Source organism: Thermobia domestica, chromosome 2 (assembly GCF_964235325.1).
Source record: "Thermobia domestica chromosome 2, izTheDome1.hap1.1, whole genome shotgun sequence".
Taxonomy (NCBI): Eukaryota; Metazoa; Arthropoda; class Insecta; order Zygentoma; family Lepismatidae; genus Thermobia; species Thermobia domestica.
Window position 1 is genome coordinate 222,208,266 of NC_137455.1, and position 23,989 is coordinate 222,232,254.

At 37.5% G+C, this 23,989-nt stretch overlaps 1 protein-coding gene and 1 long non-coding RNA gene across 5 annotated transcripts in view; one reads left to right on the top strand and one right to left on the bottom strand.

Moving 5' to 3' along the window:
• LOC145678383 (uncharacterized) overlaps positions 1–10,702 on the top strand; it is a 99,716-nt gene extending 89,014 nt beyond the window's left edge. The window contains exon 2 of the long non-coding RNA XR_014130369.1: positions 9,139–10,702. This is a non-coding gene — a long non-coding RNA (uncharacterized LOC145678383). The remainder of the gene's footprint in view (positions 1–9,138) is intronic.
• Positions 1–23,989, bottom strand: part of LOC145678382 (uncharacterized) — a 290,653-nt gene that overhangs the window by 88,269 nt on the left and 178,395 nt on the right. For all 4 annotated transcript variants that reach the window (XM_081748457.1, XM_081748456.1, XM_081748458.1 and 1 more), the window contains 3 exons: positions 15,130–15,310; positions 3,369–3,547; positions 2,666–2,842 (listed from right to left, as the gene is read on the bottom strand). In XM_081748457.1, coding sequence (XP_081604583.1) covers positions 2,666–2,842; positions 3,369–3,547; positions 15,130–15,310 — 537 coding nt within the window. The remainder of the gene's footprint in view (positions 1–2,665; positions 2,843–3,368; positions 3,548–15,129; positions 15,311–23,989) is intronic.

The following is a 23,989-nucleotide window of genomic DNA, read 5'->3' on the forward strand; positions in this document are numbered from 1 at the left end:
CGAACAAGCGAAACTACGCACGAATGAGAATATATTACATTGTTATTGATGGATGATAGTTTCGTAACATTAAACATTGCGTTAATACACTTGATATCATTTCTGTTGACAATCCTTCATTTTCTTTGATAACTATAAAGTACATTTTCAAACGCCGCACTGGTTCGAAGTTTGGAATTTCATCCATTCATTTTTATGCTGTACCTCCTACGATACTAATCGTATTAGAACACAACTTGGCTATTTGTGTGATGTGTATTGTAGCGTATGTTGGGATTATTCATTTTTCTTTATTATTACATTCTACGATGTTAGGATTCGATACCCAGATTTGAGGATCAAAATGTGGACATTTTTGAAGTTGGGATTTCGTCCGGGATATTGGGGTTTATGAGTGTAGCAAATGGGATACGTATCTAATGCCTGTGCTACCTATCTGTTTTTGAATGATTCCGATATCTTCATTGGTTCCGGAGATATGTGCCTTCAAACTAATGTGTACGAAATAGAGTGGGCTTTTCATCGATATCTGGAAAACGAAGCGGTTGACCATGGTTTATATAGACCTTTGTGCTTGCCATGACCAATACTATCATTCCTCGAAATATGATCCTTTCCTTGTAGATATGTATATAGGCATGGTAAAATTCTAATTTGTTTGCCACGAACTTCATTAGACTATAAATCATACGCTAGCTTTCAAGGTATCGGAATCAAGCAATTACCATTTACTGTTAGGTAGTTACAATGAAAGTATGCTTCTGTTAAGTAACAATTTACGCTACTTTACTTTTCTCTTTAAAAAAAAACTATAAAATATAATTTGAAATTACCCAAGAAAAACATGATGATAATGACGTAAAATTAACGTACTAAGAAAAGAAATTATTATTCTTTATATCGTAAAAGAAATCAATATCTAGATGAAACAACATTCACATAATTTGATTTCATTGACAAAGCTTGTAACAGACGATTTTACACGTGAAATGGATCATGATTTAACGCAGTTTTTGGAGTAAATGACAGAGAAATTCAGTGAAAGTTGTTTTGAAGATACATCAATTGGCTACACGTAAAATATAATTACAGTAGTCACTCATTATGGCTAATTGTACCACCTTAACTTCATACAAACAGGACAAAAATACACGACATTTATTAGTGACAATCATTACTCCGTAACACTAAAAGATCGACTAATACACGTGTATTTGATAACGAGAATTTCTCAAATATAATTTGTAATGAATTAGATAATTTTACGAGAATTTAGTTTTATTTTTTTTAATATTAGTTATTAGAATTGTCAATATGCTTTTGTAGAGGAAGAACAGAGAGATATTTCCAACCAGAATTTGTGTTTTGGTGGAACCGTGAATCCATTCTGTTAGAACCATAATTTCTCAGTTTCATTCTCTGCTTTCTATTAGTGCACTTAGGCAAATAATTCTTAAAGGAAAATATCAGTTACCAGTATAAATCCATATGAAGGACAATTGAAGTTAGCTATATCGTTATTTACCTCTTTCGCAATTATTCTATGAAATATGAAAAATCTGAATTTCATCTTCAGATTAACTTCTTCATAATGTAAAATAGTTCCAAAATCGAAGCTCTGCTCGTGAAAACGTATTTAAAAGTTATTCTATTCGTACCACGGACAAGTTCCTGGCGAATTAGGACACCCTAGTTATCACCCCCTACAATTTCATTTCTCTACAGAAGAAATAGTTTCAGAAATAAGATTAGGGATACGACTTATATAAGATATGGAAAATTGTTGTTTCAGTACTAAGATATGCGTTCGGGTATCAATTAACAATTGATCAGATGCATTCTGGCTTCTGATAGTCTCACGAACTCAGAACCATGTCGGAGGTACTTTAACAGATATGGTCGAACTGAAACATAGCGACTTAAAAAAATCTGCTGTTTAATTTGATTAATACTTAATAGTCGTTTAAGGAATATAATCATTAGTGTCACACCAAAGATTTCATCAAATTTGCGATTAAGTGTCTCGATGATATAAATAGGAAACAAGTTTGAAACCTCTCAAGTAATCTTAGAATAAGCTGACGGTTATGTGAATATAATAATCATAAAGTATTGTTTACTTTAAACAATGTAATTCCCGCAAGATTAATATAAAACTTAAGTTCATAGCAGTGGCGGATCCAGGGGGGACGATCGGGGCAATCGCCCCCCTTCCCCCAGAAGAGAAAACTTTCTTATTTTATACATATAAGTAAAACCCATCCCAGAGTTTGAAGCTCTTAAAAATAGCTCTAAGTAGCAGTATGACAACCCCCAGAAGTCGGTCCTGGATCCGCCCCTGGTTCATAGTGTAAAATCTCAAACAATTTCTAAGAAAAAAGTAATTCACAATTAAAGTGACTATTCCAAAAACTTTAGTTTAAAATGGCTCTTTTCAGAAAGCTATTGGTTACTTTACTAATAGAAACAATGTTCTTTTTAGTAGAATTAAGCATGGATCAGCGGTATTTTCTTGATGCACTTGAGTGAGTAAAGTAGGAAAAGATAACTATCATATGATATGAAAATAATACCATTGACAGTGTTTGCTACGTGCTGACTATACTAATACGATTAGTGAAATATGTATCGCTCTACATTCAAATGAACAATTTGTAATTCATACCTCAGTGAGCTTTCTTCTTGCCTCCTTCTCTTGTAGTTTCCTTTCCGTTTCTCTTCTTTGCTGTGATTCACGAAGTTCATTCATCACTTGCTCCATTCTTTTTTCTTCTTCCTCCTTTTCTTTCCTCAGTTTCTCCAAAGTTTCAAGATACAAAAGAATTTCCTTTCTCATTTGAATCTAAGAAAGAGAAAAAATAAAAGAAATCCAATATACTATTGAAAAACTGTATAAATTAAAGATATAATTTCTCTAGATAACTTGTGAAATTTGCACTCCCCAATTTTCCAGTATTTTCTTTAGAAATTCTGCATGAATCGCTACCAAAATCCACTCAAATTAATCAATTCATTCAAAAGTAATTAAGGAAAGACTTTTCTACACATTTATTTATGTTGGATGATTTCATAAAGTAAAAATGTATTTAAAATATTATTGCTATTTTCGATGGTTATGGAAATATAATACTTCATTTCCCTTTCATTTTGTGTAGAAACATCAGGAAAAAGAAATTATTTTTCCTTATAGTTGTGAGCTCAAGTGCACCTTGTTTGACATACTATCTTTATTAAATTATTGGAGCACAAATTAAAGGAGCACGAATAAAATAGTGAGCTTTCCTGGCCTAATGGCCAAGGCTTGTATACGATACCTTAATTAGCAACGTCAATTAAATAAGATTTCTAGAATTGGAAAGAAGAGATACCTTCTTTTCTTCTGTGTTAGATTTCTGCTTCATGAGTTCTGCCTTCACGAGATCAATTAATTGCTTATCCGCATTGCGCTCAATTTCTGCTTGCCTTCGCAGGTAGTTTTCGCGAAGCTCAATTTGCTCTCGTAGAGTTGCAGCTTCTTCTTCACGTTTTCGCTGTTTCTGCTTCAAGGCTAAAATAAATAAAGATACTTGTATTGAACTATATACTATATAATAGAAGATAAGAAGTTACTACTTGATCGAGATGATGTTGAAATGTTGACTGCTTTGTGACAGCAGAATCAAATTCCAGTGCCTAACACGTCCTGAATAAGAAGTACACAAAATGGGCACCTGGGCACTAGAAGCGGTGCGATCTGTTATTTGGCTGTTGTAGACAAAAGGAATAGAACCAGTTCAAATTAATAAGGAATTGCAACAAGTGTATTGCGCAAATATGATGACAGTGCAACATGTGCGTAAGTAGTGTCGAAAATTCAGTTGTGGCCGCGTGAGTGTGAAGATGAACAATGAAGCGGGCGTTCTCGTACCGCAGAGCTCCTCTCTGCGATTGAAGAGTCTGTTCGGATGACTCATCGAGTGTCATTGGCAGAATTGGAAGTACAATTTTTGTCACATGGCAAAATGTGGGACATTGTGTACAAACCAACAAAATACGAATAGGTAGATTCTCCGACCACTCACAGACGATGAGAAAAAAATGAGTGCATCTTTCTCATATCTGCTCCGCTTTAATGAACATGAAGAGATTTTCGTGAAACAAATCATTACTGAGGACGAAACATGGGTGTACCAGTACTATCGGTTGAGTCAAAACCGTAATGACATTAAAGTATTCAGAAACTCAAACAGTCAAATTGTTCAACACATCACCCAGCATTGGCAAACTGATGGCACCAGTCTTTTGAGATATCCATTATTTACTCTTCCACCGGAAATTAAATCTGAGACCAGGTGCACCAAAACCACACGCGCTGGCCACTAGATCAGCGGTTACGGCATGTATATATTTAGTATCAACACTATATCTGAGGTTGGAACCTTGCATTCTGACTTCCCCTGACTTCTCACACACGTATATATATGTACGAGGTTCACTACGAAAGTTTTGAGATGTGAAATAACTTACATACTTAAAATCAATTTAACATTTACATTTTCTCAAAGTATTCACCATTACACTGTACACACTTTTTCATCCTCGAAAATCACTTTTGGAAGCAGTGTTACCAGTCTTTTTCTTCAAGTGTTGAAAGTTCACTCTCGTAAGCCACTACAGTTTCTTCAGGGTTGCAAAATCTCTTCCTACGCATGCGATCTTTGATCCTGGGGAACGAGAAAAAAAACACCGGGCCAGGTCAGGGTTATACGGCGGATGAGTCATAAGTTTGACCTCCGTAGATTCTAAAAACTGAATTGTGATGTTGGCCGTGTGTGCGGACGCATTGTCATGATGAAGCAGGATCCCACGCAATCCAGTTCTTGGACGCCTTTCCCGAAGCTTCTGGAACACTTTTGTTAGGCAAACAGTGGTGTACCACTGAGCAGTAACAGTCCTTTGTTCTTCAAGTGAAACAATTGCAACATGGCCAGATTTGGAGAAGAAAGCTGCGACCATCTTCTTCCCCACACTTTCACTTCACTTTCGTGGGTGGATTTTCGTCTGGAAAGATCCAAACTGTAGACTGGCGTTTATTTTCAGGGTCAAATTGATAGATCCAAGCCTCATCACCAGTAACAATGTCAGAGATGCATCGAGAATTGCCTCCATCAAATCTTCCAAGCATTTCTTCACACCATTCCACACGCATGCGCTTCTGCTGTTCAGTCAAAGTGTAGGGCACCCAACGAGATGAAACCTTCCTAAGCCGAAGATGATCATGAAGATTTTTTGTTACTGCTCGTGATCCAATGTTCACTGTACATTCAATCTCCTTGAAAGTTGTTCGAGGATTTTCTCGAATCATTTGTTCCACAGCGGCAATGTTTTCATCTGACACAGCTGTTGCCGGACGTCCGCTGAGCTCTCTCTTCATCTTTAAGCGATGTCCGGCCTCTTCTGAATTCACCAAACCACCGAAAAATTGTAGCACGGGAAGGAGCAAGGTCCTCAAATGCCCCCTGCAAAGGGTCAAGGCTTTGTATCTCGTTCAAACCACTTTTGAAATCGTAAAGGATCATTGCCCGAAAATGTTCCTTTTCGAGCTCTATTCTAGACAGCCGAATACTGCTCACATCAACAAACAAGTGAAGGCGATACGGCCACGCCGATAAGCGAGGCGAGTTGAAACTTGCTTCGCTTCTTCGCTCTGCATACAACTACCGAACGCAATTGTTGGAATTCAAATACTGTGTCACAACAATGCGTATCTTAAAACTTTCGTAGTGACCCTCGTATATATAATCCGTTATAATAACGTAATGTAAATATTTAAACGAAAGAAATCTTTAAAACAATCTCACTTTCTGTACTTGAAAACAACTATAATTTAAAACCATAGATATAAGCTACTATAGACGGAATAACTGTCTTTACATAAAATTAAACTTATCTGTACTGATCAGCATGTTGCTCAGAACCAATTTAGTATCACAATATTGCTGTTTCTCTTTCTGTATATTCCAGAACGCTATGTAGTCCGGCAGCCGAGACCTAAACCCGAAGTTAGCGTATGAAGTTTTTCGGTTTACGTATCTATATATATAAAAGAGAACGCACAAATCCTTTGTTCCCTCATCACGCTAATACGGCTGAACCAATTTCTTTCATTTTTGGGGGGTTATTAGGATTTGGACCCTAGATGGTTTTTATCATATCACTTTAATTTTTAATTACCAGTGTCTTGAGATAATTGACCATTCAAGTGTCCATAACGTACAAATCCTTTGTTAGTTCATCATAGGTAAAAATAAACGTATTTATATGCAACCCGCATGACCGTGTCACTCGGCGGGTTAACATAAATGACAGGCGATATAATGTTAACATTTACTGCAATCTTCTATGGTTTTTATCATATCACTTGAAAGCGAAAAAGTAAAAATTATCTAAGTAACAAAGTTTATTGCGTTCCGGGGTGACCGCAGCGAAGCGGGGTGAACGCTGCTAGTTCTGAATAATGGACATGTGAGCTTTTTAAATTCGAGTGATACCACCTTGGCATACTTAGGGAACTCAGGCGGTGACGTCATCAATTGCGTCATTGCAAGAGTCGTTGAATACCCTACGACACGTTTTAAATACTTGACCGCAGTTCCTATAATTTTTATCCGATTTGTATCCTGTAACTTTCTGCTGATAGATAATGAATTCGTCGTTCGCTAATTGTATCCACTAATTATGTATTCGCTTTCATTACAGTTAAAAATACTTTAAAATGTAAAAATGATCTGTTCTTTTGAAGAAAATTTGCATGTATGAAATTCATTTAATTCTATATCTAGCAGAAGCTATTAGCGTAACCTAATTCCAAATCACGAGGTCAGTAGTGTAAAGCAAACCACATTATTCGAGCCTGCGACCTCTGGCATTATAGGTGAGAGCGCCAGCCAATTTTATAATATGTATTTCCTTTCGAGTTAATTTTATTCCACTTTCTAGTATTGTAGGGAAATGTAGGATAGATAAAGCCACATTATAATCATTAAAGAACATTTCGGATGAAAAATGTATATATTTTAATATATGTAATTTACCACTACATAATTTTGATGGACAGCACGTGTAAGGAGTTTCATGGTTACAGCACTTTTAAGTGTAGAGAAAGTAGTTCAACTTTACAACCATCCACTTCGGCGATGTATATACCTTTGATTGATATGTCCTTTACTCATCCCAACTCTATCATGACAGCCTTGACGAAGGCTCAGATAATAGCAAAACAAAGTGGGCAACAGGGGCGGATCCAGGACGGACTTCCAGGGGTGGATATAATACTGCTACTTAGAGCTATTTTTATGAGCTCCAAACTCTGGGATGGGCTTTATTTATATATAAAATAAAAAAGTTTCTTCTTCTGAGGGGGACTACCGCCTCGATCGCCCCCTGGATCCGCCTCTGTTGGGCAAAATACTACTCTATTCACATGTGACCAGCAGTTTCTATGTGGCTACTGGCCTACATTCGTCATAAACACTAACCAAACCGATAAAGGCCCCTACATCAGATGTTTTAATTGACTTCATTACTCATGAGATAATAATTCCCTTTGGTGTAATGGAGATTATTTATACAGATCAACAATCTACACATACCAGTACAAAAACAAAAGCGTTTTTAGATTACATGGGCATTAAAATTAAGTATGCACTACCTGGCGCCCATAAAAAAAGTCGAGTCTCGCATTGCGAACTTACACACTGTTCTCAAATTCTTAACGTGAGACAATCAGCGCCTGGAGCCAAACTTTTTAAAGAGGGCGACAGCGACCCTTAACCAAACACCCCTGACGGCCTATGGCGTGTCGCCTTTCTACGTTTTATTCGGCCGTGAACCGCGTTTTCCTTTGCAAAATGTATTGCCTACCATTGATCCACCCAGGGACATTGCGGACAGGTTAGGCATGCTGAATGAGTTTCGTGATCTATTAGAATACACATAGGAACAGGCCTTTCAACGTCTGAAGCAAAAAAGTGAAAAAATCAGACACCCATGGAGTTTATTCAGACTCACAAGTATTAGTTAAAAGATTAGCAACGCACAAAGAAAAATGTGGCCCCCTTAGATCACTTTATAACGGCCCTTATCGACTATTAAACAGGCTTGATTCTAACACGTATAAACTTGACATGGATGGTAAGATTGTAAGTGTGGCGAAACTAGATTAAAATTGTTCATTCCTCATAGAAAGAGCAATCCTGCATTTGTCACCAAATACAAATGATTCCTCAATACGCATCCGTGATCAAATCAAATAACAAGAAAAGGGAAATTTAATAATACTAACACTTTATTTTAGTTACCACCTTCGTCTCCCACTTAAACAAAAATCCGCAAAAATTTAATTAATTTGGTGAGTACACTAATTCCCACGCTTGGAAAATACGACGGGTCCATATTACAAAATATTGAACCAGTAATTTATTCTTGTACTTATCAACCCCTATTTCACCAAAAGGATACGTAGAATTCAATAGAGAACCATCAAATTCCAAGTACTGCCCGGTTCAAATATCGAACACTTTTCTTCCACATTCATCTCTAGATATCAGTAAACACATATATTTTTCACCTCAACTACTATCAGAAATAAACAGTACAATATTTTTTTAATTTATAATCCCACTTCCTCAGATACTCATATAAACAACTCAAATCACATCATACCTAGACACAAAATTACTGCCAAGAAATACAACACTTATTCACATACATCAAGCAACATCAACCCCTTTCACACTCCAACTCATACTAATTGCACAAATCTGTAAATATCATAAACAAATTCCTCGGGCTCTGAAACAGCCAATCACAGGGCGAGAAAAGTTTCACTTCTGAAATCAGCACCCTCATGATCGATTGGCAACGACACACGTGTTCAATAACTCGCACAAACACATTCCCTTAATGAGGAGAAAGTTTGCATTTTTCCACAAAAATATCCAAACAGGAAATAAAGAATTTCTTTTGGATTCAACATACTATTTGATTTCTAAATCTGGTCTTTTCACAAGTACGAGTAACAATAAATTCTATTTCTTTTAGTTAATAATACCTTATTTTGTAAATAAATGCTCACAGCTGATTTTTTTCTTCTTACAGATTTATACTATTTTTAGGCCTTGCGCTCCATCCCAAACACAATCCTTTAAACCAGAAAAGGTAGAGATTACAATTGGGGTAATTCAATGCAGTTCCACAGTCCATTATGTATAGTACAATAGTACCTTTAATATGTTCCTCCAAATCCCCATTAATATGTGGAGAGTAGTTATTTAATGTTAGATTGTACACCGCAAAACGGGTCCCAATATTGTTTGCCATTACTTACCATTATCCAATCAGCAAATAACTGTTCTCGGGACCTAATGCAGGCAACTTATAACTCCAAATTTGGTTTTTTACCTAAAAATACAAATAACAAGCGTGCTTTACTCCCCTTCCTGGATCTTTTATCAATTGGGCGACTGGAGTTGCGACTGGGATGAAATAACACATTTTCAACCACATGAAAATGAATTAAAGGAACATATTTAACTACTAGAACAAAAAGAACTAACTGTTCATTCGCAATTACACAATATATTTGTACTCGTTTCCAGACTAGCAAAAGAAACTAAAGCGAGTTTTGATTATGTTCAAACTGCTTTTAAACGAATTATTCAAGCATTTACGTTTCCCAAATTCATCGGCCTGTATGCCCTTTTTCTTGCACAACAAATTAATCGTTCGTCATCACACAATTAAGCATTACTGAATTTGTTCTTACTAATGCTCCTCTCCCTCTGTTTATCTTGTCTCCACAGGGACATAAGCCGGAAATCCATGTTCCACACACGAGCACCATTAAAGTAACCTTACCCTATGAACGGTTTGGGTACAAAACCTCGCGGCGACAACCTCGAGGACCAAAACCTCGCCTGGCCAAAACCTCGCCTCCCAAAACCTCGCGGCCCAAAATCTCGCCAGACCGAAACCTCGCCTGGCCAAAACCTCGCCGCCCAAAACCTCGCGGGACAAAATCTCGCGGGGCCAAAACCTCGCCTGGCCAAACCCTTGCGGGCCAAAATCTCGCCGGGCCAAAACCTCGCGCCCCAAAATATCGCCATACCCTAAATCTCGCCTGACCAAAATGTAAATGTTCCAACAGATGATAAGGATGACGGTATAAAAGACGCTGTTTCAGAAGAAGTATCACGGGTATTTGACCAAGTCCCGCGATACCATATGAAAATTCTATTTCTGTATTAGAGGATTTCAATGTGAAGGTAGGGCGACAGGATATTTTTAAATTGGTTATAGGGAAAGAAAGTCTGCATAAGGAAAGTAATGACACCTAACGAGGTTAGTTTCGTGAACTTTGGAACATCCAAAAACTTAAAATTTTAACAAAAATCTAATAATATTTATGAAAGTATGAAATAATATATGAGTTTTTACGACGTCCCTTGATTATGTCCTATAGGTTAAAGGAGACGTAGATGACCAGGATGAAGGAAATGATCGAATAAAGAAAGTGGGAGGAAACGGGAATAACCCGAGAAAGCCCACGCACACGATGTTTTGTATCTTCTTCTTCTTCTTCTTCTTCTTCTTCTTCTTCTTCTTATTATTATTATTATTATTATTATTATTATTATTATTATTATTATTATTATTTGTAATGTGGAATTGCATATCAAGAAACACACTGGGTAAATTTTAAAGAAAAGTTTCATTCGCGGCGAGGTTTTGGCCCGGCGAGATTTTGGGTGGCGAGGTTTTGACCCTGCGAGATTTTGTCCGGCGAGGTTTTGGGCGGCGAGGTTTTGGCCACGCGGTGCTTGGGGTCCCTGGTTCGATCCCAGCTCGCGTCGTGTGGACTTTGTGGTGGACAAACACCGTGCTCGTGGGTTTTCTCTGGGTTCTCCCGTTTCCTCCCACTTTCTTCATTCTACCATTTTCACTCATCTCTCATCATCACGGTCTCCTTTAGCGTAACCGGCATAATCGTAGGACGTTAAACTTAAAAATTTCATTTCATTTTTTTTCTTTTTAACCTCTACAGTCGCTTTAAATCCTAACTTTCGGCGCCCAGTTCAAATCCATTGACACAATTACATTATTTTTTTTCTTTTTTCAGAATTCGATTTGCCTTCCCTACCACAACTCTAGCCCTTTCATTCTTTGATATCTCCATCCTGACACTGACACCTCTTACACTGTTATTCTTTATTACTCTCGGAATATTCTGTTGCCAATGTTACTTAACGTACAAAACCTTCTCTAGCATACAAACATATACCCCATCGCGTTACGGCACCTCCCCCCTACAATCCAAACATCCACTATATCCCACTAACCGAATTTTGCGTTCCAATCGCACATCCTTTATACACACACACTCGAAATTAGGATTAATCTTTTAAAAATGGGACGGCCTGCAAATTCAAAGACTCCCTAGACTTCATATTTGCTCGTAAGCCTACCTACAAAAAATACTACGCATATCTTGAGGTTTCCTTGTTTACAATTTGCTTTCCCATTCACACTCGCGAGAAAGCCCCGTCTTAGACTGTCCTTTTCCCTATTAAAAATACAAAAAATAAATAAAATAAAATAAATTCAAATATCATCAAGGCAAAAAACAGGTATTCCATCTTTTTGCACTGAAATATTTAGTATAACACTACTGAACCCCAAACGTAACAAGTATTTCTTTTTTAAAAAAGGATACAATCTGGTATAAAGAATAACATGAAAAATACAATCTCCTTTCACTTTAACCTTATCCCGACATCCATTTGCCACCCTTCAACAAGCAAGGCACCAGGAATCTCGAGTCTTTGGATCCAGTCATCATACATATTGGAGGCACCAGAGCAGTCAACAATTCCTGTGTTAACCAGCCCTATTGGAATCACAGGAAATCTCCCATGCCTGGGTTCAGCAAACCTACTGGAGCAACTAGCAGTACACGATGCCTGTGTTCACCCACTATATTGGAAGCATCAGAGTGGTCTACGCTGCCTGAGCTAGCCAGTCCAATTGGAGCCATCGGAAATTTCCCATGCCTCGGTTCACCAACCTATTGAAGCCACCAGAGCAGTCAACGATGTCTTTGTTAACCAGCCCTATTGGAGCCACGGGAACTCTCCCATGAATGATTTCTAGTCTTTGGTTCTGTAACCAGTACAGTGCCCCTTAGAAACGCACCGAGGTTACATTCTCACATCAAAAGTTTGCGACATACCCCCACAGTATGGACTCTACGTCACTATATCACTCGTCATTCACTGCAACAACAACAACAACAACCGATTTTGTGTGTGTGTGTGTCTTCGGCTGTGCTGAAATAAGACTTACAGTATACAAGCCATAAGCAGCGGCCATGTATGAAACCCAGTCACTCTGTAGATCATCAAAGGGTTACGGCCCCCACAAGGACTTTCACCTCATAGCACCTAAGTGCTGGACTAAAAAAAGAACTACAAACTTGTGACCTCATCATGGTCCATGGACTATCAACCAATGTCAACTGTGTTTTTGTGTGTAAGTGTATATAACAATGGCATAATACTTTATAATTGTTAGTGCACCAAACATTGTCTATGAGTCCTACGAACACAGTGTAGACAGAACGGCAAGTTTGGAAAAAAAAAAAAAAAAGGTTGACACACACTACGATGCTGTTTAGGTACAGTTCCTCATCAGTGGGGAACTGTAATGAAATTATAAGACTTGAGTTTGGAAAAAAAGAAGTTCTTTCATCATATTGTAAAAAAATATCAAAAAGTTTTATTCTTAGTCAATAACCAATATTGTTTTGTATTGTTAGAACTAGCAATTATATATAAACAAATATGTATAAAATAATACTTAATTAGAAAAAAAAAAGTAATTTTGACAAACAGTAACACTTATCGTGGACTAATGAGGTTCTCCGGAAGTCACGTAATAGGAGAACAAACAAAGCTGTTATGGAGAACCTCAGGGTCTGAATGATGAAGGTCGTTGCATATGAAAAGGTAAGGGAGAGATCTAGACATCATCCAGAAATCAACCTGAAAATCGTCAAGTATTCATGCAGGGCTTAATCCAACGATGTCTGGACTTGAACATGGGTGGAAAATTGCTATTGTTACCGTAAGTTGTATTTTTCATTTTTCTATATGAAAGGCTGTCATTTGTATAGGATCCATGCTAAGCAAATTGGTTTCCCGAGTAATAATAGAAATTCATTTTGCATCTTTAGTCTTTTATTTCATGAAAATAAAGCCTTGCTTGTTGTAGAAGAAACGAAATATTAATCTATTGATTTGACTTTATCCTTAGATTAATTTGATATATGACAAGCAGAGATACTTGGCTACCGAGGATGAATACTCGAAAACCCTAGCTACCTCACTATTTAAACAGGAGACATCTAGTAGGAAACTTATCCAATGCTAGGTCATGCCTTTTCTTTTGAATAAAATCTTCCACTTTTCTCAAATACTCAGTTCTAAACGGATTCAGAAAAAAGTATAGGAAAATAACAAATTGGTTACAATACAGCAAGTTTATCATTTTCTGTGATACCAAACAAAAGGGCAAGGGAAGAGAAGAGAGAAATAGTTTTCACCACCTAGGGCATTCATCATACAACAATCGCTTCAAGTAAAGGGGGACAACATCAAGTTAAAATGTTAATTTAAAAACTATAATGAGGGGGAGAAAGGTTAACTTTAAACGTTTATGACCAATAGATATACGGTAGCCTTTGAAAAGGATTCACACATATGATAAAATCATGCTATGAGCGGTGAGAAAGTAGTGCGGAAAGTATAAAGTTTTGACCAGGAATCCTACCATTCCCCTTCACAAGCTCCCTCCGAGCAAAGAGGGAAAGCACTATACCTTCCTAAACACTTTCTCCAGCCAAACTTTCGGTGCGCAAGCGGAAGTATAGGTTTCAACGGTTCCACCATGCCACAGCCCACAGAGAGACAAAACACAAAATCTCAGACATGGGATTCGGGAGGGAATGGTCGCTGGATGGCAGAAACAATAGGATGTCTAGGTCCGCTGTAAAAACAAAGTCTCTTAGGATCTACTGAAAGAGCAAAAATTAAGCTTTCATTTGCCACTTGGATGAGTCCAATAACTTGAAAAATAAGGAAGTTATGGTAATTTTGGTTCCATGGTGGCGAGTGCTGGAAAGTGAAATTGGTGCCAAATTCACATTTTTCAAAAATTTCTGCCCGGTCCATTTCTCATCCAAAAAATTGGAAAAAAAAATAAGTGGCGAGTGCTGGAAAGTGAAATTGGTGCCAAATTCACATTTTTCAAAAATTTCTGCCCGGTCCATTTCTCATCCAAAAAATTGGAAAAAAAAATAATTTAGCATAATTTCATTGGTATTTATGTATGAAAAAATTTTTGAAGAGAATCAGACATTGAAGCACATTGGTCTAGGTAAGTTGACATGGAATGACCCAAAATAGATACTATATTATTACAACATTCAACAGTGGCGGCTCTTGAGAGAAGGTACATCATTGAAAAATAATAATTTATCAGTACAAGCTAAAGGAAGAAAACTTACTTAACCTTACAATGCATAGTGGGACAGATATGAGTCATAGTGGTAAGTGTAATTAGTGCTTTCCTACATAACGGTATGTACTTGCTAATGCATTTTGAACCAGATTGGGAACGTTCGAAGCTAGTTGTAATTTCACAGCTTCCGCTTAGATGGCACCTTAAGCGTACCGGTACTTCCATTACTCATTTTTCTTTTCTCTTGCTAAACTATATTTTTACAGAAAATAAAATCATGTATTATAGGGTTAAGGTATATAGTAATTCTTGTATTCAAGTATTACTATATCATATTAGGTAAATTTTCTTCCCTTAGTTTGTAGTGATAATTATTAATTTTTACCGATGTAATTGTCCTCGAGAGTTGTTTCTGATATTTAATAGTATATTCATATTCATAGAACAGAACTTCGTTCGGAAACTCAATGATTGTCAATTGGAGCTCTTTCCTTCACCCTGATAGTGGCCACAAACGATACCGAAAAGAATAAAGGTAGAGAGCTACCTTAAAACTATTCTATGGTTGCATACCCATCAGTTCCTCTTGTTGTGCTCTCTCGCGGTCTTTCTCCAGTTGTTTCCCTTCTTTCTTAACATACTCTTGATACTCTTTATCTTGGATTTCTTTGGCTAGTTTTTGCTTCATTAAACTTTGGGCTATTTCTGCTTGCTTTTGGAATCTTTCTCTCTTTTCTTCTTCTTCTCTTTTGGCCTTGAATGGAAACAAAAAATACAAACTCTACATGCTTTCAAGATTAAAACATATTTCTAACTGAAATTAAATATTGATTATTAAAATGACGATTAATGTATAGTTTGTACACACTACTTCACTGCATTACAAAATAATTATTGTCGTAATTAAGCATATTTAGTAGTGGATTTACTTAAACGTAGAGTTTGTTAGAAATTCCTACCTCAAATATTCTTACCGTTCTGGTCTCCAAAACTATCTTCTTAACTTATCAGATTGTCTAAAAAATATTAAGTCTCTGGAGGTCAAAATTGAGAATACATTTATCCTGATTTGAAAATGGCCTTATGAAACTAGGTGCATATACACCATTTTGATCTATTACCTGTCATTTTTCTCGCAACACGATAGTTTCGTTGCCATGGAATTTCTGTGGTTTCTAGTAAAAAAAAATGTGGCAAATGGTTTCCACAGGTCTCTTCTGAAAAGTAACTTAACATTCAAGGAGTTTTGCATAGACTGGAATAAATGATAGCCTGAGCGGGCATATGATACATTTTCTTTGACCAGTTCTCACCTTTTCTTTTCAATTGCTAGGTATCCTCGTCGCCAAAAGTGCCTTTACATCGCCGTGACGGGTATGTGACAGCGCAGTACATTAAAGAAGGGATGGTTGCATAAGAATTTGTGATTAATTTTGAAGAGTTTTATTTATGTAAAGTTTAAAAATAAAGTAGGTCACTGATAGCGTAGATCATCTTCCTTTTTAAAATTGCCTCTGTAGCCTATTTGTCCATACATTAATCTCCAGACATTATGTATAGAGAGGAGAAAGAAAGAGATACAACATTTGTAAGATTTATGTAATTCACTAAGGGACTATAGGAAACGACTAAGCTAATTACTGCTACTAGCGCTTTTTAATCTTCAGGGATTTACTACATGTTCGCAAAACATTATTCTAAGTCCTAAATCTGTGCATGAATTATTTCATTCGCCTCACTGTAATTATTTTAGAATGGAAACTGATTACGCTGAACGTGAAAATGTTTCTCGTAAAGCAAGGGCCGTAATAAATGTAAATAAGGTTCTCATTATTATATAAAACACATAAGTATTTATTCCGTGTATAGAACAATATAATACAGTAACTAAGCAACATCATAATCACTAACGCCCGCAGGATTTTTTCAACGGGTGGAGGGGAAGTCCGATATAGAATGTTTCGTTTTATTCCCTATATATATTAACAGTCATAACATTTATCATTGATAGCGTATATCGTCTTTCGCCACTGTAGCTTATTAGTCAGAACATTCATCTCCAGACATGATGTCGAGAGAATAGAAAGAAATAGATATGAACAGTGGTGTAACTAATTTTACTGCGCCCTGGATCGATCGATCATCGATTTACTCATACTCCCCCAGGCCCTCTGCCACAGGTATTTCAGCTGCTGCGTTATATATATGGTTCCATGTCAGAAGGGCCAAACAAAAGGGCAAAGACAGAAAGACCCGAGTCAAAAGGGCCCTGCGTCAAATGGGCCCGGGTCGAGATGGCCCCCTCGCTACAAAAGGGCCCGAGTCAAAAGATCTCCGCAACAACAGGGCACGAGTCAAAAGACCCTGCGTCAAACAGGCTCGGATCAAAAGGGCCCGAATCAAAACGACCCTCATAAAAAGGACCCGGGTCGAAAGGTCTCCGCAACAAAAGGGCCCGAGTCAAAAGGCCCCGAATCAAAACGACCCTCATAAAAAAGCCCGAGTCAAAAGGGACTCCGCTACAAAAGAGCCAGAGTCAAACGACCCTGCGTCAAAAGGGACCGAGTCAAAAGTGGCCGAATCAAAACGTTAACACAACGCAAAAATTTGAGATTTAGATAGCGATAATAAACATAACAATTATAATGATGTCTGCAGAATTTTTGTGTATACTGGTACGGAATGACAACCAACGTCAGTAACAGAGGCGACTCTTGAGGGAAGTGACATTGGTAAAAATTAACATTTTACGAACGCAATCCACAAGAAGTTAACTGCACAAATGTATGATGGAATTTCATTTACGGTGGAAAACATTAACGGTCTCAAAACAAAAGATCAAACAAAACTAGTGATGAGCGCAAGAGTCTTGGTCTTGCAGTTTTTGCAGAGTCTTGCATGCAAGACCAAGACCAGGAATCCCGATGCAAGACCAAGACCAAGACCAAGGGGTGCAAGACCAAGACCAAGACCACACCTGCAAGACCAAGACCAAGACCAAGACTCTTGCGCAAGAGTCTTGCACATGTACCGTTTCGGTGGTAGAGCAGTCACATGTGGTTATACGGGTCCCTGGTTGGATTCTAGCATGCGCCATGGAAACTTTTTAGTGGGCAAACACCGTGTGCGTGGGTTTTCTCGGTAGAGACCTGCATGGGCCGGGCCTTGCCCGAGACCCGAAGCCCGGCCCTACCGCGGGCCGGGCTTGGGCGGGCCGATTCTATTATTTCTTTGAGTCGGGCCGGGCTTGGCGGTCCGACACTGATTTCTTTTCAGGTCGGGCCGGGCTGGGGCCGATTAATTGCAATTCTTTAACCCTCGAGAAGTCGCGCTGAAAAAGTAACGCGAGTAGTCGCACGCGGTCAAATGGACCGAACGAACATAATGTGTTGCAAAAATCGTTTTAAACAGTTTTCTTGTATTAGAAACGTAATTTTGTATATTTTCTGATTAAGAGGGAATAACATTTTTATTATTATAATAAGTTTTACAGTAATAATTATTAGAGAAACCTACAACTAGACATGTTATTTTTTTATTTCTCATTTGGAATAAAATGTTTTTGTCGTTACATATTTCTTTAGATAGATAGCTACGCACTGGTTTTATTGAAAATTCTAAACCTGATGATGATCTTTTGTTTTTGTCAACTTTGGTTCGTCTAAAATTAGAAATGCAATAGTAAATTAGTTAAAAATATACTATATAAACATAACAATAAAACAAAGCTTCACAGCGCATTTTACATTGAATAAGAGCTCAGTCGTAGCTAAGCGGTTAGCATACACGCCTTTGGCGTGGGACTGCCGGCTCGATTCTCGGTGGGACCTCATGTGGTTCGGATCCTTCGTTAAGCAGTAGGTCCACGTCTTACATAGCCTTGATGCTGAAAAGGGCGCTAAATTGAAATCAAATCAAATTTACATTGAATTATTTTAAGGTCCTGTTATTTTGAAACTTCACCTATACAGCACTACATTGAATTATTTTAGGTTATCTTCAAATTTACACTGTTCTACACTTCGTCGTCGCTTATTTCGTCCCCTCTTGCTCTGACTACATTCGGGGAATCGCTGGTCATTTCTGGGTTTAAGGTCTTCAGATTCGCTCGCAGACTCCTCACTTGACCTTTCGTGTTCACTCATATATATATATATAAATATTTGTTATGATCTTCCTCAGACAAAGCTTCCACGAGATCATGTCGGCTGATTTATCCAAATAGTCAATCCCTAACATTTCCCTCCGTTGTTTTAAGCTGTTCAGTTCTAATTTTCTCTTTTTTCATACTTGGTATCAGTTTGTTAACTCTGTCGACCTCTCTTCCGTCCATTAAAATAATATTTATGTTTATAAAGCTTAAAACATCTCCAAAGCAAAGGTCACGTGCAGAGCGAAACACTGAGAAAAAATATTACACGGTTAGTCGCGCGCGGTGGAAAGCACCGCAGAATCACTAAACAATCACTAGTAGTTAAACTAAACAACGGATAACGGAGTGATTGAGCAGGAATGTTTGGGAAGATGAGGGGCAAGATTAGCTAGACGGAGAAGTCTGTCGGACAAACAGAATGGACACACGATCGAAAATAATTTCCCTGTGGTGCTTTTGACCGCGGCGCGACTACTCGAGGGTTAATAATTATTGATATTCGTTAAACGATAATTAGAATAAAGGCAAACGTTGAAGAAGTGTGCCCGTGAAAAATGTTATAAAATGAAACTTCGAAAATTTATCGGGCCCGGGCCGGGCTTGGACCAAGAATTTTAAAAACTTATAGGGCCGGGAAGGGCTTGGGCCGAAAATCTTCAAAACGTTTCGGGTCCGGGCTGGGCCGCGCCTACGTACATTCGGGCTGGATTGGGCTCGGGCCAAAAACTTCGGCCCGTGCAGGTCTCTATTTCTCGGTGTTTTGATGTTCCCTCCTACTTTCTTCAATCCACTATTTCATTCATTTCTCATGAATACCGTCTCCCTTAGCCCCGATGCATAATCGTGGGACGTTAAACTAGATATTTCGTTTCGTTTTAAAACATATTAGTGGTGTTTTTCTTCCAAAACTAAAGTGAAATGTAGTATTGAACATTGGTGATACCGTACACCATAGGTGTCGACTACATGGGTATGGCCTTGGCTCCCAGACTCAAGCATCCGTTGGGAATTTTTAATGTGTGCTCATAAAATTAATATCGAAATAACATTTTCATGACATTGAAAAAACTTAATACATGTAACCGCAAGTTTGATTTCATGGGCAGATGCTTATACGTTGAATAATTGTTTATCAATATATCTTTTAGCATCCTTAGGTATACGACACATCGAGGGTTGAGAGATATAACATTATCCTACAACAATAAATCTATGTCATAAAATTGAAAGTGACTATCTTTGTGACTCCTAATCTCTTGAACCACCCAACCGATCTCGATCAAATTTTCAACACAGATGGAGTTTGAGCTTGGGAGTGTTTTCATCATTTCACTTTGACGGTAAGCTTAGGAGAGGGGAGAAGGGGGAGTTATATAATAATAAATAAAACTTAACAACTTCAACCAAACGAGTAATCTCGATCAAATTTTTAACATAGATGAGGTTCAAGCCTGGAATGTTATATGTCAGTTCACTTTGGTGGTAGAACCTAGGGGGAGAAGAGCGAAAGGGTATATATATATATAACTTAATAACTCTTGAACCACCTTACCGAACTCGATCTTATTTTAAGATAGATGAGGATCGGGCCTGAGATGGTTTCTATCATATCACTTTGATCTTGAAGTTTAGGGGAGAGGGAGAGGAAAGATATTTAAAAATGATGGAAAATGACCGACATTGAAATGGAATCTATAGTTTTGGGGACCGCTAAGGTAAACAATGATACTTCCGGTGCTGTTTAAATCAAAATTCAGCCCCGTAGCTTGGCGGAGGGGAGGGGAGATATATAAGAATGATCGAAAATGGCGAATATTAGTGTCGAATCCATAGTTTTCGAGGTCGCTGAGTTGAATACTGAGACTTCCTATACCATTTACGACCAAATTCAGCCTCGTAGTTTGGGGAAGAGGGAGATGCATAATAATGATTAAAAATGACCAAATATTAGTGCCGAATCCATAGTTTCGTGGTCTCTGACACGAACAGTGACACTTGTGATGTCGTTTAAATCCAAATTCAGCCCGGCAACTTGGGAAGGAGGAAGAGAGGGAAACATAAAAGTAATCGAAGATGACCGATATTAGAGAGAGCTTTACTAATAGTTAAAAAGTGATTGACTAACGATATATATATATATATATATATATATATATATATATATATATATATATATATATATATATATATATATATATATATATTATTATTTTAGTTTAACCCAACAAAGTAGATACTTGATGCTAGTAATCCATATTCACAAGTGAGATTTCAAATAACTTGGAGTTTGATGCCCTTATTTTGTATTTCTAATACAGGTCAACAGTATTTATATAAATTGAGTCTACACAAAAGACATAGACAGTTGAATCGTTTTCAGTTTTCCCTCAAATTATTCTAAAATATTAAGAGGTTTGATTATAATAATTATTATTTTAATTTTCTTTCCCTCTTTTTTTTTTTTTTTTTTTTGTCAATATTGCTAAACATATCATCATCATAATAGCTATTCTGCTATTATTGGCAGGTTATTTGCTTCAACAGACAAGGCTTGACGTTCGGTGGTCCTCAGCTGGTCTCTTCGTCTTGACGTGGCAATTTTCTGTTTCAATACCTTCCTTCAACTAGTCTGCTTCGCTCCCTCCCTCTTTTTCCTTCCACAATACTCTCTAGCACGTCCCTTGTAATACAGTTCCTCGTCAGCCAATATCCTAAACAGTTTCCTTTCCCCCTCTTAACAATATCTAAAATTCTTCTTTTTTTCTCCTACTGCTAATATTTCTAACACATTCGTTTTCGTTCAACACGGCTAATTCTCTCCTTTTTTCTCCATGCCCATGTTTCGAAAGTCTGCAATTTTTTCATCGCTTTTGCGTAATGTGAATGTCTCTGCCCCATAGAGTACATATTGGAATCAGTAAAACAAAAATTCAATATTTAATTGGAAGTTTGTTTAATACAAGAATTAGCTAATCGTGGTTGGAAAGAAAAATCTGACGCCTTTAGAGTGTAAAAATAATTTTGCAATTCATGGTATTTCAATAATTTGTGCCGTCTGATTTTCTTTCATGCGAAACAGGGGTAGCCTCCTCAGTTTGGGAACCAGTGGAATGTTGGATCTGTTAATATATATATATATATATATAAACAGATTACGAAACCCTGTGATTTAGGCATATCTTATAAGTAGTGAAGCATGGGCACCCATTAAAAAAAATAAAGGTCATAACCTATGTTGTACGCTATCATACTTACACGACGTTAAATTATATTACATTTAGAAACATACATTGTATTTCCGTTACTACTGGTGCTTTGTAGAGTTTATTATCCCTTATATCCATAGTAAAATTTACCTATGAAAAGCTTGAGATTTCTTAAATGCAAGACTTGCAAGACTCTTGCATGCAAGACCAAGACCAAGACCAAGGGTTCCAGTGCAAGACCAAGACCAAGACTCGATGTGCAAGACCAAGACCAAGGCTCGATGTGCAAGACCAAGACCAAGACCTTGCGTTGAGTTGATTTTAGTTTAGCGTCCCTTTCAGCAGCGAGGCTATATGCGAACCACATGAGCTCCCGCCGGGAATCGAACCCGGGTCTCCCACGCCAAAGGCGCGTACGCTAACCGCTTAGCCACGGAGGAGCTCAGACCAAGACCTTGCATTTGCTCATCACTAAACAAAACACATCAATCACTTTTTGTTCATTGTTATGCATATTGTGATTATTATTATTATTATTATTATTATTATTATTATTATTATTATTATTATTATTATATTACTTTTATTATTATTACCATTTTTATTAATAATAATATGCAAGGTCAGTGGTAGCCCATGCCTTCAAACCAGTATACGCCACTGTTTGAAACTATGAACTCTACATTAACATAGGTCGTCTTTCGATCATTTTATGTTCGAAGGTGTGCAAGGGTGTCTTACCCCTTCCCCCAAAGCATGAAAAGCAAACACAGCCAGGGGCAGAGAGAGAGACACACACAGAACACACAGCTCGCTGTGTGGCTGCAAGAGACCTATGGGTAACTATAGTTGCCCTCTTGTTACAAGGTGTTGAGTCAAGTAGTATCAAGGTCAGTTCCTGCAGTTGAACACGAAGTTGACTGTTAGAAAACAGAAGCATATAACTAGTCTCATCTGTTTACTTTTCACGAATATTTTTCACCTTCATGTGTACAGATCACGTCTGGCGTACATTTAAAAGGCATGCTGTGTCAAGTATATATTCCCAAAAAGATATGAGTACTCAAAAGGCAAAAACCTGTAGCTACTTTTGTTTTCCTTTTTCTATTAGCCAGTGGAAGCGTTGTTCCTTCTTGTAGCTTGCTTAGCACTTTCACTTCCTCTTTTTAGTTGAGCTTTCGGCTATGAATACTAGGGATGGCCACATTTTTTCGAAAAATGAATTTTTCAAAAACGAAATTTTTTCGAAAATACGAAATTTTTTTCGAGAAACGAAAAACGATTTTTTTTCGAAAAAACGAAAACGAAATTTTTCCGAAAACCGGAAAACGAAAACTACCGAGAAACGGAAAACGGATAATTTTTGTAAAACAAACTGAGTTTATTTCATTTGTTAGTACTTCCAAACTATAGTATACTATGCATACGTATAGGAAGTCTTATAGAAGGGCTATGTTCATCTGTCTGCCTATCCATCCGTTCGTCTGTCAGCTGGTATCAGAGCAAGAGCGGCAAGAAATAGCGAGAAGCATACATGTAAGTTTGCAACACGAATAAATTCATCTAATGCATTTGACTTTTATTTAATAATCCAGAAGTGGTAGAGGTCTATCGCTTTCTGCTACATTGTTGATCAACACAGAACACAAACGGTAACATATAGAAAGACGCGATTTTCCAGAACCAATTCAGTGTCCCAAGAATATATCAATGTTCGCCCTTATTACACTTGCAGCTTAAGCTATGCATAAGTGTCGAAAGTCTTGAGAATGGCTTTGTCCGTCTGTCTGTCGAGAGGTGTCAGAGCAAAACAGTAACAAATATTGAGAAGTCGTTTCTTGCGGTCGATTTAGAGCCCCTAAAATAGGTTCGATCTCCTAAATTAACCCTCCATTTAAAACCGTAAGTGGTTCTAATACCATTTTTGGTTTCAATTTGTATCGCTATAGAACGAAAATCGTAATAGATAGCGAGAAGCGATTTGTTGCAAACAATTTAGCGTCTTAGACAACATACAACTATCCACAACATTTAATCAAAACCAGAAATTGTTTATATTTACTATTATTTCCGG